General features: G+C 38.8%; 2 protein-coding genes across 4 annotated transcripts in view; one reads left to right on the forward strand and one right to left on the reverse strand.

Moving 5' to 3' along the window:
- ct (homeobox protein, cut) overlaps positions 1 to 4,584 on the forward strand; it is a 71,920-nt gene extending 67,336 nt beyond the window's left edge. For all 3 annotated transcript variants that reach the window (XM_068301362.1, XM_068301381.1, XM_068301371.1), the window contains one exon: positions 74 to 4,584. In XM_068301362.1, the coding sequence (XP_068157463.1) occupies positions 74 to 3,248 (3,175 nt within the window). In that variant the 3' untranslated portion in view covers positions 3,249 to 4,584. The remainder of the gene's footprint in view (positions 1 to 73) is intronic.
- Positions 4,585 to 11,848: 7,264 nt separating this feature from the next.
- LOC137583256 (rap-GAP domain-containing protein DDB_G0281809) lies at positions 11,849 to 13,298 on the reverse strand. Its single transcript, XM_068298221.1, has 2 exons — positions 12,844 to 13,298; positions 11,849 to 12,779 (listed from the first exon to the last, which is right to left on the reverse strand). Exons 1-2 carry the CDS (start codon positions 13,174 to 13,176, stop codon positions 12,075 to 12,077), a joined length of 1,038 nt encoding a protein of 345 aa, XP_068154322.1. The 5' UTR covers positions 13,177 to 13,298; the 3' UTR covers positions 11,849 to 12,074.
- Positions 13,299 to 13,381: the final 83 nt, after the last annotated feature.

A 13,381-nucleotide genomic window follows, 5' to 3' on the forward strand; every position in this document is an offset into this window, starting at 1 on the left:
AAGTCAGAAGCAGCAGCAACAGTTGGCCCCCAAACAAAGATTTACAATTCATCTCTTTCTATTTATCTCTTAGCTTTCTGGTACCATCATTATTTGGCAGTGCTGCCAATATGCCCGGTGCAGCGAATGCCTTTCCGGGAGCCAATGCTTTCCCATCGGCCATGGCAGCCGATGAGAATATGCGACATGCTTTCGAGCGTGAAATAGCCAAATTGCAGCAACAATATCAACAGCAACAGCAGCAACAACAGCAGCAACAACAGCAGCATCAACAACAGGCTGCAGCCGGTTTTCCCACATTCTCCAGCCTGATGGCCCTGCAGGTATTAAATGGTGCCCAGGACTTGTCATTGGCCGGCAAGGACATCAAATTGAATGGACAACGCTCACTGGATCACAGCAGCAGCAGCAGCTCCAAAGACGGCGATCGTGATGAAAGTTTCCAGTCCATGCATGGTCGCAAATCTGAAGGTGGCTCAACCCCTGCCCCATCAGCTGCAGCACCAACATCGGGCAATTCATCTGCTGGTGTCGGCCCCGCAGGACCAGGACCAGCAGGACCAGCTGGGGCAACCAGCGGCAATGCCAGCAACTCATCAGCCCCCAGTCCATTGAGCAATTCCATATTGCCACCCGCCTTGAGCAGTCAGAATGAGGAGTTTGCAGCCACGGCCAGTCCATTGCAGAGAATGGCATCGATAACGAACTCGTTGATCACCCAACCGCCGGTCACACCGCATCACAGTCAACCTCAACGACCCACCAAGGCGGTGCTGCCGCCAATAACCCAACAGCAATTCGATATGTTCAACAATCTCAATACCGAGGATATAGTGCGTCGTGTGAAGGAAGCTCTGTCCCAGTATAGCATCTCGCAGCGTCTGTTCGGTGAGTCCGTATTGGGTCTGTCGCAGGGATCCGTTTCGGATCTGTTGGCCCGACCCAAGCCCTGGCACATGCTGACCCAGAAGGGTCGTGAGCCCTTCATACGCATGAAAATGTTCTTGGAGGACGAGAATGCTGTCCACAAACTGGTGGCCAGCCAATACAAGATTGCACCCGAGAAGCTAATGCGCACCGGCAGCTACAGTGGCAGTCCTCAGATCACTCCCGGATTGGCCAGCAAGATGCAAGCAGCCGCCCTGCCCATGCAGAAGATGATGAACGAACTGAAGCTGCAGGAGCCGGCCCAGGCACAGCATATAATGCAGCAAATGCAGGCGGCTGCCATGTCGGCGGCTATGCAGCAGCAACAGGCCGTTGCTGTTGCCCAGCAGCAGCAGCATCAGTCCCATCAACAGCACCAGCAACATCAGCACCAGGTGGCCCAAGCTGCCCAGGCAGCGGCCGCTCTGCAGCAGCATCATCAGAATATGCTGCTCACCTCGCCTGGCTTGCCGCCGCAACATGCCATCAGTTTGCCCGCCAATCCCGGCCAGGTGAGTGCCGGCAGCACACCGAATTCCTCATCGACGGCCGAGGAGAAGAAACCGATGCTGATGCCCGTCCATGGTGGGGCCCATCCGCCCAATGCCATGCGTAGCCTGCATCAGCATATGTCGCCCACCGTATATGAGATGGCTGCTCTCACCCAAGATCTGGACACTCACGACATAACCACCAAGATCAAGGAGGCTCTGCTTGCCAATAACATTGGCCAGAAGATTTTTGGCGAGGCCGTTCTGGGCCTATCCCAGGGCTCAGTATCCGAATTGCTAAGCAAACCGAAGCCCTGGCATATGCTTTCGATTAAGGGACGCGAACCCTTCATTCGCATGCAACTCTGGCTGAGCGATGCCAACAATGTGGAGCGACTGCAGCTTCTGAAGAACGAGCGACGCGAGGCCAGCAAACGTCGCCGTAGCACGGGACCCAATCAGCAGGACAATAGCAGCGACACTTCCAGCAATGACACCAATGACTTCTACACAAGCTCACCGGGTCCCGGTTCAGTTGGTTCCTCGGTGGGTGGGGCTCCGCCCAGCAAGAAGCAGCGAGTTCTCTTCTCCGAGGAGCAGAAGGAGGCTCTGCGATTGGCATTCGCCTTAGATCCGTATCCCAATGTTGGCACCATTGAATTCCTGGCCAACGAGCTAAACTTGGCCACAAGAACTATAACCAATTGGTTCCACAACCATCGCATGCGTCTCAAGCAGCAAGTGCCGCACGGCCAGCCGGGTCAGCAGGATAATCCGATACCGAGTCGTGAGAACACCAATGCCACACCCTTTGATCCCGTCCAGTTCCGCATATTGCTGCAACAGCGACTCGTCGAGTTGCACAAAGAGCGCATGGGCCTGGGCGGTGCACCCATTCCGTATCCGCCGTATTTCGCTGCCGCCGCCCTTCTGGGACGCAGTTTGGCCGGCATTCCGGGAGCTGCTGCCGCTGCTGGTGTAGCAGCCGCAGCTGCTGCCGCTGTCGGCTCGGCCGGCGGCGATGAATTGCAGGCCCTGAATCAGGCATTCAAGGAGCAAATGAGCGGACTGGATCTATCAATGCCCACATTGAAGCGAGAGCGCAGCGACGACTATCAAGATGACATGGAATTGATGGAGGCCGGAAGTCGTCATAATATGAGTGATAACGAGTCTGTCGAAGGTGGCCCAACCGACCATGAGGGCGGCAACGACGGCAAGTCCCTTGCCTCCGACTATGAGAAGGCTCTGGCCAAATCGGCCATGGTCTCGGCAGCGGCAGCCGCCTACATGAGCAATGTGGTGCGCAGCTCAAGACGCAAGCCAGCTGCCCCACAATGGGTCAACCCAGCCGGCACTACGCCCAACTCCACCCCAGTGGTCGGATCAGCCAACGACAACGAGAGGATCATCAACGGGGTTTGTGTAATGCAGCCATCCGACTACAATCGCAACGATGGTGAATCTGAAAGCAAATCGATCGAGGGATCCAACCAAGGCGAAGTAGAGCCCGACATCGACCACCGTTTCATGGAGCCCGAAGTGCACATCAAGCAAGAGGACGACGAGGACGATGACCACCCACAGCAGCAGCCGCAGCAGCCCCAGCTCCACTCAGAGGTGGCAGCAGCAGCATTGGCAGCCGCCGAGGCGGCCGAGCAGCAACTGAAGGTCATCAACGAGGAGAAGCTGCGTATGGTGCGTGTCCGCCGACTGAGCAGCACCAGCAACAGTCGAGCCGACCAGTCCGAGGAGACTTGTACAACGGCTGCTGCCGCCTCCGCTGGCGGTGCCACGCCCACGCCAGCGGCCCCCGCCTGGAACTACTAAAGATAAAGATTCGAAACGAAACAGTGCAATGTGAAGCAGCATATTTAAGTGTGATTAATCGTATGTTCTATATACTTATATATAAAAAAATTCTTTTTTTTTTTTTTGATTTGTGTTTAAAGCGATTTTTTTGATATAGGGCACTTAGCATTAAAGTTTAAAGATTTTTTTCTAGGCTAGAAGTTGTCATAGTTATAGTTAAAAACACAAAACAGAAAAGAAATAAAAGTTTAGAGAAGCTAACGAAAGAGAGAGGAAAGCGAAGAAGAGTGGCGAAGAGAAAGAGTAAGCGAGAAGCAGCAGCGAAGCGAAAAGTATTAAAAGACCCCCCAAAAGATCCCAAAAAAACAAAAGAAGAAGAAACCGAGGTATATTTTTTTTTATTGTTTCTACTTAAAGACTGTTTTTTTTTTTTTTTTGTAAATAATAAAGAAAACCTTACTGTATATATATAGAGACAGAGAGATCCCAAAAACCTTTTTGCTTTTTCTTTAACTATCTTTTGATCTCAAGAAAATAAAAACAAACACAACAAACAAAACCCACAACAACACAGAAAACAAAAAAAGAAAGAAAAAACCATAATACCCCAAAGTAAAAGATAGTTAAAAGCCAAAAACAAAAAACAAAACAAAAATTTCAATGAAGAATGAAACATTTTTTGAAAAATTTCGTTTCCCACACACACACACACACACACACACACACAAACATACGCACACACACACACACCTACACACACACACATACAATAAATAGTTGTAAATTTTGAATTTACAATAAACGAAAAATAATTAGCAAATAAAAACCAACAACTAAATTTGCAAAATTTGCACTAATCTTAATATTTATATAATAAACAAAAACAAAAACAAATAATAACTTATAAAATTCAATATGAAAATTATGCCTAGACATTAAGCATTATTACTTATGATGATAAATTTAGCATAATTTTTTTTTTTCTCGGAGAAACTAAACCGCATATCGAACTCAAAAACAAAAAAGAAATCAAATAATTATTCAGAATGTAGTAGAAGAACATAAAGATAAGGATGAAATAGTAAAGGACGACGGACGAGACGCAGGAAGAATGAAAGGGAAGAAGAAGGAGCAAGAAGAACTAACTGTAAGCAAAGCCAATTTTTTTTTTTTTTGAGTATCTTAGCAAGTAAGTTAAAAAATAAAATAAAAAACCAGAATACACAAGAAAAACAAACGAAAAAAATACAAAAAAAAAAAAATGGAACCCAGAAAATTACAAAATCTTCATAGATATATTTAATTACACATATTTTTTCTTAGCATAAGAACGAGAAAAGTAAAAAATCCAAAACTCATTAAAAAAAAAAAAAAAAAAGTAAATCCCAAAAAGAACATTTTTGCCGCGTTATTATTATTATATTATTATTATTATTATTATATATTATTATTATTATATTACACATATACCAAAACATATGCAAACAAATAAATTTTGAATGTTTTTTTTTTTTTTTTTTATTAATTAAATTTAATTTTTTAATTTGTCTTTAGAAATGTTAAAACGTAATAATATTAATGAATAACAAAAAACAAAAATACTTTGCATTTTCATACGCTTTAGCTAAAAACAAAAACAAAAAATATATATATATATATATAATAAAAATTACAATTACAATCTAAATAAATATAAAATCATTATACAAAAAAAAAAAAAAAAAAAAAAAAACATACGAAAGTAAAGTTCATGTGAAAAAGTAATGGAAAAGAAGAAGAGAATATATGCATATATACAATATATACAATAATTATTATTATAAATAAATAAACAACATGAAAATATGTTTAAATTTTAGTTTCTTTTCTTTTCATTATCCAAATGATTATTAATTCTGAACATAAAACGAGACGAGATAAAAGTATATATATTTACTCTACGATAAGTCGATTTATTTATTGATTACCCGATTTGGACTTTTTCGATATTTCACTTGAGTTTCATTTGCCATTTAGAAGATTCCCTCCCTTCCAGAATTGTGATATGATTCGACTCTGAACTTTGAACTCTATCAAATTGTTGATTCAACATTTTCATGATGAACAGAAGTATATATGTACATACATATATATTTATAATCCACTATAGATCCAAGAAAATTCTCTTCAATATATTTGATTGATTTAAATTTTTTATCAATTAAACTAAATCAAAGAACAAAGAAACGTGGAAAAACCAATTACCAACAAAAAAGAAAACCCAACGAACCAAACATTTTATTTTTTAAAAAGGCATAAGAAGAATTTCGTATTTTTTGTTGCCGCTGAGGAACCGTCAAGTACTCGCACAGCCAATTCCTTTTAAACTCCACACACACACACACACACACATTTGAATATGCTAGAAATCTAAGTATATAACAAATTATTAACAATATGCGGTGCTAGCCAAGTTTATAATCGAAACTCCCCACATTAAAAGATAAATATATGAAAATCCCAAAAAGTAGGCAATGAAATTTTTTGCATAGAATCTGTAGAGAAACACAGAACACGCGAAGAGGAAGACGAAGAAGCACATGGAGAAAGAATAGAAAGAAGACGAATAAGCATACGTAATTAATTTTAAAATCACAAGCAAAAAACAAAAAATGTGTATATACAAATTTAACAATAACAAACTCAAATTCTAAGCTAACTGAAATATCCTTCCAATTCTACAAAAACCACAAAAAGAAAAAAAAACGCAAGGCAAACCAATCCGAAGCAGTTCACTTGACTTTTTATACATAAACTACCAACTAAAACCTAAAAAAAACTAAAACCTAAATCAAACAATGAAATGATTTTTGTTGTCCTTTTTTTTTTTCAAGTGTGTGTCAAGTCATGTAGAAAATGAAGATAAATGAAAATTGAATTTAAGAGCCCCTACCAAAAAGAAAAAAAAAGTGATAAACACTCACACACACACACACACAACGATAAACCGAAAGAAAACTCAGACTCCAAAAAAGTTTTTGAATTTGCCAAGTAAAACCAAAAAAAAACGAAACAAAAACAAGACATTTTTGTTTTAATGCTTTAAATAAAGCAAAAAACCAAAAAGAACAAAAAAAAATTAATAAAAATGTTTGTAAATATCGAAAAACCAAAAACGAATAGAGAAAAATTTAACAATTTCAACCAAATATGGCATAAAAACTTAACTTAACGAACGGAAAAGTTGCAAGTCGAAAACATTCAAAAACCAGACCATATCAATATTAATTTAAAAAAAATATTATATTAATATACATACAAGTCATCTACACTAAAGATAAACACATATATATATATATACTTACAACTCAAGTATAATAAACAACAAAAAAAATGAAGAGAAAAAAAACAAAAGGAAAGTAGAAGTTAACAACCAAAAATTAAAAACCCAGACAAACAAACAAAACTCTTAGTTGACCCTTGAAAACAAAAACAAAAGACACATGCAGAAATACCAAAAACATAAATAAAAATTTAACACTTTAACAAGCATAAACAATAACAAAAAGCAAAGCAAACGATTTTTCAGTTTCAAATCCGCCCAATAAACGAAAATCCAAAATTTACTAAGTGAAGAACAGAAAAAAGAAAGGAAATTATTGAAAAAAAAAATTAAAAAACAGCAGAAATATCAAAAGAAACCAACAACAAATATTTAAATATATATATAGTATATATATATATATAAAATAGTGGCCTAATCTTAAGCACTTTAACAATTTTCGGCAACAATTTTTTAAGCTTAAGGCATTTATTCGATTAAATGAATATGAAATCAGACAACAACCAAAATAAGATACCAAGTAAAAATATTTAAAAAAAATTAACTTAACTTTATCTAAATTATAATAGTTTGTAATATGTTTTTGGTTTCTTTGTTTTGGTGTTGCCTTAATTTGTTATTTGATTTCGGTGTTTGCTTTTGGTTTTTGCTATCATCCATTCCTCCTTCCATCTGCGTTAATTTGTAAATTACGATTTTTGACATTGACAGAATTAAGAAAAAACAAAAAAAAATGAAAATGAAAATAATGGAAAGAAACATTTATTAAAGGCAAAACAGAAAAACGAAACGAAAAATAATGCAAATATGAATAATATACGAATAAATAAATAGTTTATATAGCATGTAAAACTGAACAAAGAAATCAAATTCAATAAAGACGAATCTACTGTATTCCAAATCAAGAATTCACTTGCATTCCAAAGTGTCACTTGGTCGGGCAACCCCAGCATTCATTTCATTTCAGTTGGCTATTCTACGAAATGACTGAAAAACCAAACTCCTATGAGTTTAAAGTGACAACTGTACAACGAAACGAACGAAGTACCAATGTCCAGAAGAGTCAGTCTAAACGGCTCGGCCGAGAACACGGGCAACATGTTGAACGTTAGAGCAGGCCGACAATACATGCCCTTGACTATTGTCGAGTAACGCGCATTGAAGTCTTGGTGTGGTGAGTCAGAAATTGAGTACAGTCGCAGCCGGGGCCCCCATACAAAATATATTTATTTGTTTTACTAAAGGAGAAGTGCCCGGATAGTGCAGAAAATTGCCCCTTCAGCAAACGCAATCAGATCCATAGCTCCAAGTTAAGTGGCAAATAGTTTATATAAGCTTAAATGACAGCTAATTCGATGGATTATGATTTGAGATTATAGAGGCATGGGTGGAGAAACCCATTGTGCTCTTTAATGGAATTGTACATGAATGATGATCGGGGAGTTAGTTTTAGTTTTTTTAGTTTTAGTTTTAAGTAGGGAAATATTGTAAAGATCTCAGTCGAGATAGACACAATAAAGTGGCTAGCAACTCAGTTGCTTGGCTATGGGCATACGCTTCGGCTGCCAAACAGAAAACATGTGGCACAATATCGATATTTTTAACTTTAATCTTGGGGTGTCGAGGCTATTAAGCAGTTATACTAAGGGCTGTTAGGATGCTTTAAAAATTAAACAGGCCACACTGGACAAATTTCCAAATTCCAAAAAAAATTTCAGCTGGCTATTCTAGGAAATGACTGAAAAACCAAAATTCCTATGAGTTCAAAGTGACAACTGTACAACGAAACGAACGAAGTACCAATGTCCAGAAGAGTCAGTCTAAACGGCTCGGCCGAGAACACGGGCAACATGTTGAACGTTAGAGCAGGCCGACAATACATGCCCATGACTATTGTCGAGTAACGCGCATTGAAGTTATGGTGTGGTGAGTCAGAAATTGAGTACAGTCGCAGCCGGGGCCCCCATACAAAATATATTTATTTGTTTTACTGAAGGAGAAGTGCCCGGATAGTGCAGAAAATTGCCCCTTCAGCAAACGCAATCAGATCCATAGCTCCAAGTTAAGTGGCAAATAGTTTATATAAGCTTAAATGACAGCTAATTCGATGGATTATGATTTGAGATTATAGAGGCATGGGTGGAGAACCCCATTGTGCTCTTTAATGGAAATGTACATGAATGATGATCGGGGAACTATCATCAGAAGGAATGGACTTAAAATGAAAGCCGACCTTGCATTTGCTCAAGTGTTAAACTGAAGCAATTTAACGGTTCGCCATTATAAATCGGAAAACTACCATTGGCACTAAAGATCTCGTCGTGACACATAAAGTGGTAGATTTTTAATTGTATGATACGCTTCGGCTGCCAAACAGAAAACATGTGGCACACTATCGATAGTCGGCGATAGATTTTCAAATAATTGATTGTAGACGACAGTTGTCGCAAATGAGTTAGCGAGCTGTGTTCCACACTTTATGTAGGTAATTATTGAGATTTCTTGGTTTGCGGCAAAAAAAAAACAACATGCAAGGAACCAATAATTATAATGAAATAGAATAGTTAAATATTATGTACCACATTTTGAGAGCAATGAAATTTTTAGCTAGACATATTTTTAACTTTAATCTTTGGGTGTCGAGGCTATTAAGCAGTTATACTAAGGGCTGTTAGGATGCTTTAAAAATGAAACAGGCCACACTAGATACAAATTGCAAAATTATGAGCTTGGGGTCTTTAAATAATTTTAAGCCACTGGGGGAAAACTACGGTAGGAGGAAAAAAGCAGCTGACGCTGTTGAGCCAAGTTCACGAATGATAGAAAGGCGAGAAATCCTTCTGCTTATACTCGCGCTCATGTTTAACCTGGTCACTTATATTTGAGGAAATGGATTTCAAACTGAAAACCAGAACCTGCGTTTAATGCGGTTAAAAACCTGAACCTGCATTTGCTCAAGTGTTAAACTAAAGCGACTAAAGGGTTTCCCATTATAGATCCATCAACTATCATCAGAAGGAATGGACTCTAAAATGAAAGCCGACCCAAGCAATCACCAAGCATATACGGACACGTATTGTGACCAGCGTTTTACGCAACGCAGTGCACTCACCATGCATACGACGAAACTGCATCCGCTCTAAGGAAGACCCAGCGGGAGACGCCTACTCACTGTTGACATAAAGAAACAATCAAGCTCAGCGGCTTAGACAAAGCGATAAAAAACCTGAACCTGCATTTGCTCAAGTGTTAAACTGAAGCAATTAAACGGTTCCCCATTATAAATCGGGGAACTGTGATCAAAAGGAATCGACTCTAAAATTAAAGCCGACCTTGCATTTGCTCAAGTGTTAAACTGAAGCAACTAAACGGTTCCCCATTATAAATCGGAAAACTACCATTGGCACTAATTAATTCCGGCTAAATGATTTTAAATTGTGAATTTGAAAAGTAAAGCGCTTTAAAATGCATTTTAATTCGATGGGGAAAATACTAAGCACAAAAATAGACGTTAACGCTGCCGAGTCAGTTTGATGAGTGACGCAAATTTAAAAGGATGGAGCACCACAAAATAACAAAAATAAAAAAACAGTGTGGCTGTAGTAATTCACAGTCATATGTGCCAAACATGTTTTACTTGTGTGGCCGCAGATGCAAAGCCAAGTAAAAGAGGGCGGTCAGCACAATTCAGTCACCACTGGGTGTGGAGACTATGAAGCAGTTATACTAAGGGCTGTTAGGATGCTTTAAAAATAAAACAGGCCACACTAGATACAAATTGCAAAATTATGAGCTTGGGGCCCTTTAAATAATTTTAAATTGCCCATTTAAAATGTAATGCGCTTTAAAATAGATTTTAAGCCACTTGGAATGGACTCTAAAATGAAAGCCGACCTTGCATTTGCTCAAGTGTTAAACTGAAGCAATTAAACTGTTCCCCATTACAAATCGAAAAACTACAATTGGAACGAAAAACTACAATTGGAACGAATAAATTCCGGCTAAATTTTAATTTAATTTTAAATTTCCCATTTAAAAAGTAATGCGCTTTAAAATTGATTTTAAGCCACTTGGAATGGACTCTAAAATGAAAGCCGACCTTGCATTTGCTCAAGTGTTAAACTGAAGCAATTAAACTGTTCCCCATTACAAATCGAAAAACTACAATTGGAACGAAAAACTACAATTGGAACGAATAAATTCCGGCTAAATTTTAATTTAATTTTAAATTGCCCATTTAAAATGTAATGCGCTTTAAAATAGATTTTAAGCCACTTGGAATGGACTCTAAAATGAAAGCCGACCTTGCATTTGCTCAAGTGTTAAACTGAAGCAATTAAACGGTTCCCCATTATAAATCGGGGAACTATCATTAGCACAAATGAATTCCGGCTAAATGATTTAAAATTGTGAATTTGAAAAGTAAAGCGCTTTAAAATGCATTTCAATTCAATGTGGGAAAATACTAAGGACAAAAATAGATGTTGACGCTGCCGAGTCAGTTTAATGACTGACAAAAATTTAAAGAGCACATGCTGGATGAAGCACCACAAAATAAAAAAAATAAAAAACAGTGTGGCTGTAGTTATTCACAGTCATATGTGCCAAACATGTGGCACACTATCGATAGTCGGCGATAGCTTTGTAACAACAATCGATTGTGGACGATAGTGCCAATTCCAATTTAGCACCTCTGCTTTAACTTAAATTTTTAAAGTACTACCTGCGAAATTATGAAAGTCAAATAAAGCGCTTAATCAGAATTCATTTTAATTTCTGGTTTACTTTATGTAAGCAGCAGAAGGCATATAAGTTCGATTTTCACAGAGATATCAGGCTTAGTCTCTGTTAGCAGTAGTTCGAATCGACTAGCGTATATACTAAACTAAACTCTTAAACTTAATATGAGAACATAAATTAAATTTAGCCTTCAGGACTGCCGGCTTAAAACAATAATCTTATTTCTAATACTGATGTTAACGGTGAACTTAAATTAACTTAACAGAGAATTGTGGGACTGCAGACAGAAAGCGCTGCAAACGAAACATTGGCGCCATCTAGCGTTTGAAGGCTTCAATTCAATTTTCTATTTTAAGCGTTACATTGTTTGAATTTTGTTTTGGTAATTGAGCTCTTCATACATGTGTGGATCATTAAACGTTCCACTATAGTGGATAAACAAATGAATATTCATTAATTTACATTTTTTTATTTACCTTGTGAGAAGGTATTTAACTTTTCTGAAAAAGAAATAGAAATCAAAAGTTAATGTTTATGTACAAACAAAGACACAGACTTTATAGTTTCATCCGGCTGTTATTAGTTCAATTCATTTCAAACGAATAATCAGTTCGTGTTTTATAAGATTACTTTGTATTCGGCAAACCGAACGTCTATCAGGACAATATACACACATTTAAATGCTAGAGTAGAATAAAAAATTTCTAGAGGACATAAATACATATACATATACATATATATATAATTCGAGACTTAACATGCAAAAAAAAAAACTTAAATAATTAAAATGTATGTAAATGTGCACTAATTGTGTCTTGGCTGGCAGAGTTTTGAAATTGTCCCGTTTCGGCTTCAAACAGAACCTGCTGGATGCGCAATTTGGCCACGGATCGTGAATATGAGTCGGTAATAGTACGCAACTGAGAGGCAATTGATTGACCAAAAATAACTAAATTATCTTCCCCGGCAACAGAAAATGCTGATGCTGATGGCGGTGTAGAGGAATCATGTGTTAATTGATTTTGGCCAGATGCCTGAGTCAACTTTAGTTTTCTTGGAGTGGGCTGCAATTGTTGCTGTTGATGATGTTGCTGCTGCTGCTGTGGTTGTTGTTGTTGTTGCTGCTGCTCTACCACGCAGAAACCAGAATCATCAATGCTAATTTCCGTCTTGCCGGTGCCTGTTGATCCTTCAATGGCAGATGGTCGCTCCAATTCGCTGGCATTGACAGCAGCGGAAACGTTGCCTTGACTGTGACTTTCAAGAGCCCTAATGCCTTCAATTTCACCATCAATGGATTCCACAGGTTCGGTATCGAGCGGCTCTTCATCCAGCTCTTGATCTTCCGCCTCCATAGTGTCCTCACTCATGCTTATGTCGCCCGAGTTATTAAAGAGCAGTTTTCTGGACGTTATAAGGGTACTGTCTTCCTTTTTAACCGCCGTCTGGTTTGTATCCAATTTCGGATTGATTGCTTTTGTCTTCATCTGTGTGGAAATAAGATAGCAGAAGCATTAGGCCGATAATGAGACTGTCAACCGTTCAACCTACCCTTTTGCCATTGGAGAGGGAAACGGAACGTAAAAATGAATCCGCCAGTTTAAACCAGAACAGCTTTGGTGCATAGCTACGGCCCATCTCCTTCTCCCGCATCCAAATGCGCAACTCCTTGGAGTAAACTGTGCGTACGCTTTTAATTTTAAGTTTAATGTCCATAACTGTCAGTTGAGGGTTCTTTAAAGATTTAATTATTGCCCTGTAGGCGTCTTCCCGCGAAACCCGATTTTTGTAGGTACCCAACAGTGTGTTATACAGACATGGCTGTCGTCTGTACGCCTCCAAGAATTCGGTTATGGGAATCTTGGTGTCGCTTAATTTGGCCATTGGTTCAATTTCCAAGGGGCCGTCCCCCGCCTTCACCTTGGGATCACAACCGCCACCAAATCCAAAGGCCAATATTAATAATAAAAACAACAATTTTTGTTTACTATTTGTGTAACTATCGATAGGTTACTATCGATTATTCTTAGTGACAGACGATAGGTTACGATAAATCGAAACGGTCTTGAAAGTTAAATTTGTTCATAAA

The sequence above is a fragment of the Drosophila tropicalis genome, unplaced genomic scaffold (assembly GCF_018151085.1).
Source record: "Drosophila tropicalis isolate 14030-0801.00 unplaced genomic scaffold, ASM1815108v1 contig_158, whole genome shotgun sequence".
Lineage (NCBI taxonomy): Eukaryota > Metazoa > Arthropoda > Insecta > Diptera > Drosophilidae > Drosophila > Drosophila tropicalis.

What these genes read in the sequence shown, in the direction of transcription:
- LOC137583256 (XM_068298221.1), bottom strand. Translation starts at nt 13,176, where the DNA reads ATGGCCAAATTAAGCGACACCAAGATTCCCATAACCGAATTCTTGGAG. An exon ending in CCCTCTCCAATGGCAAAAGG is followed by an intron (nt 12,780 to 12,843) that starts GTAGGTTGAACG and finishes ATTTCCACACAG; the next exon opens with ATGAAGACAAAAGCAATCAA.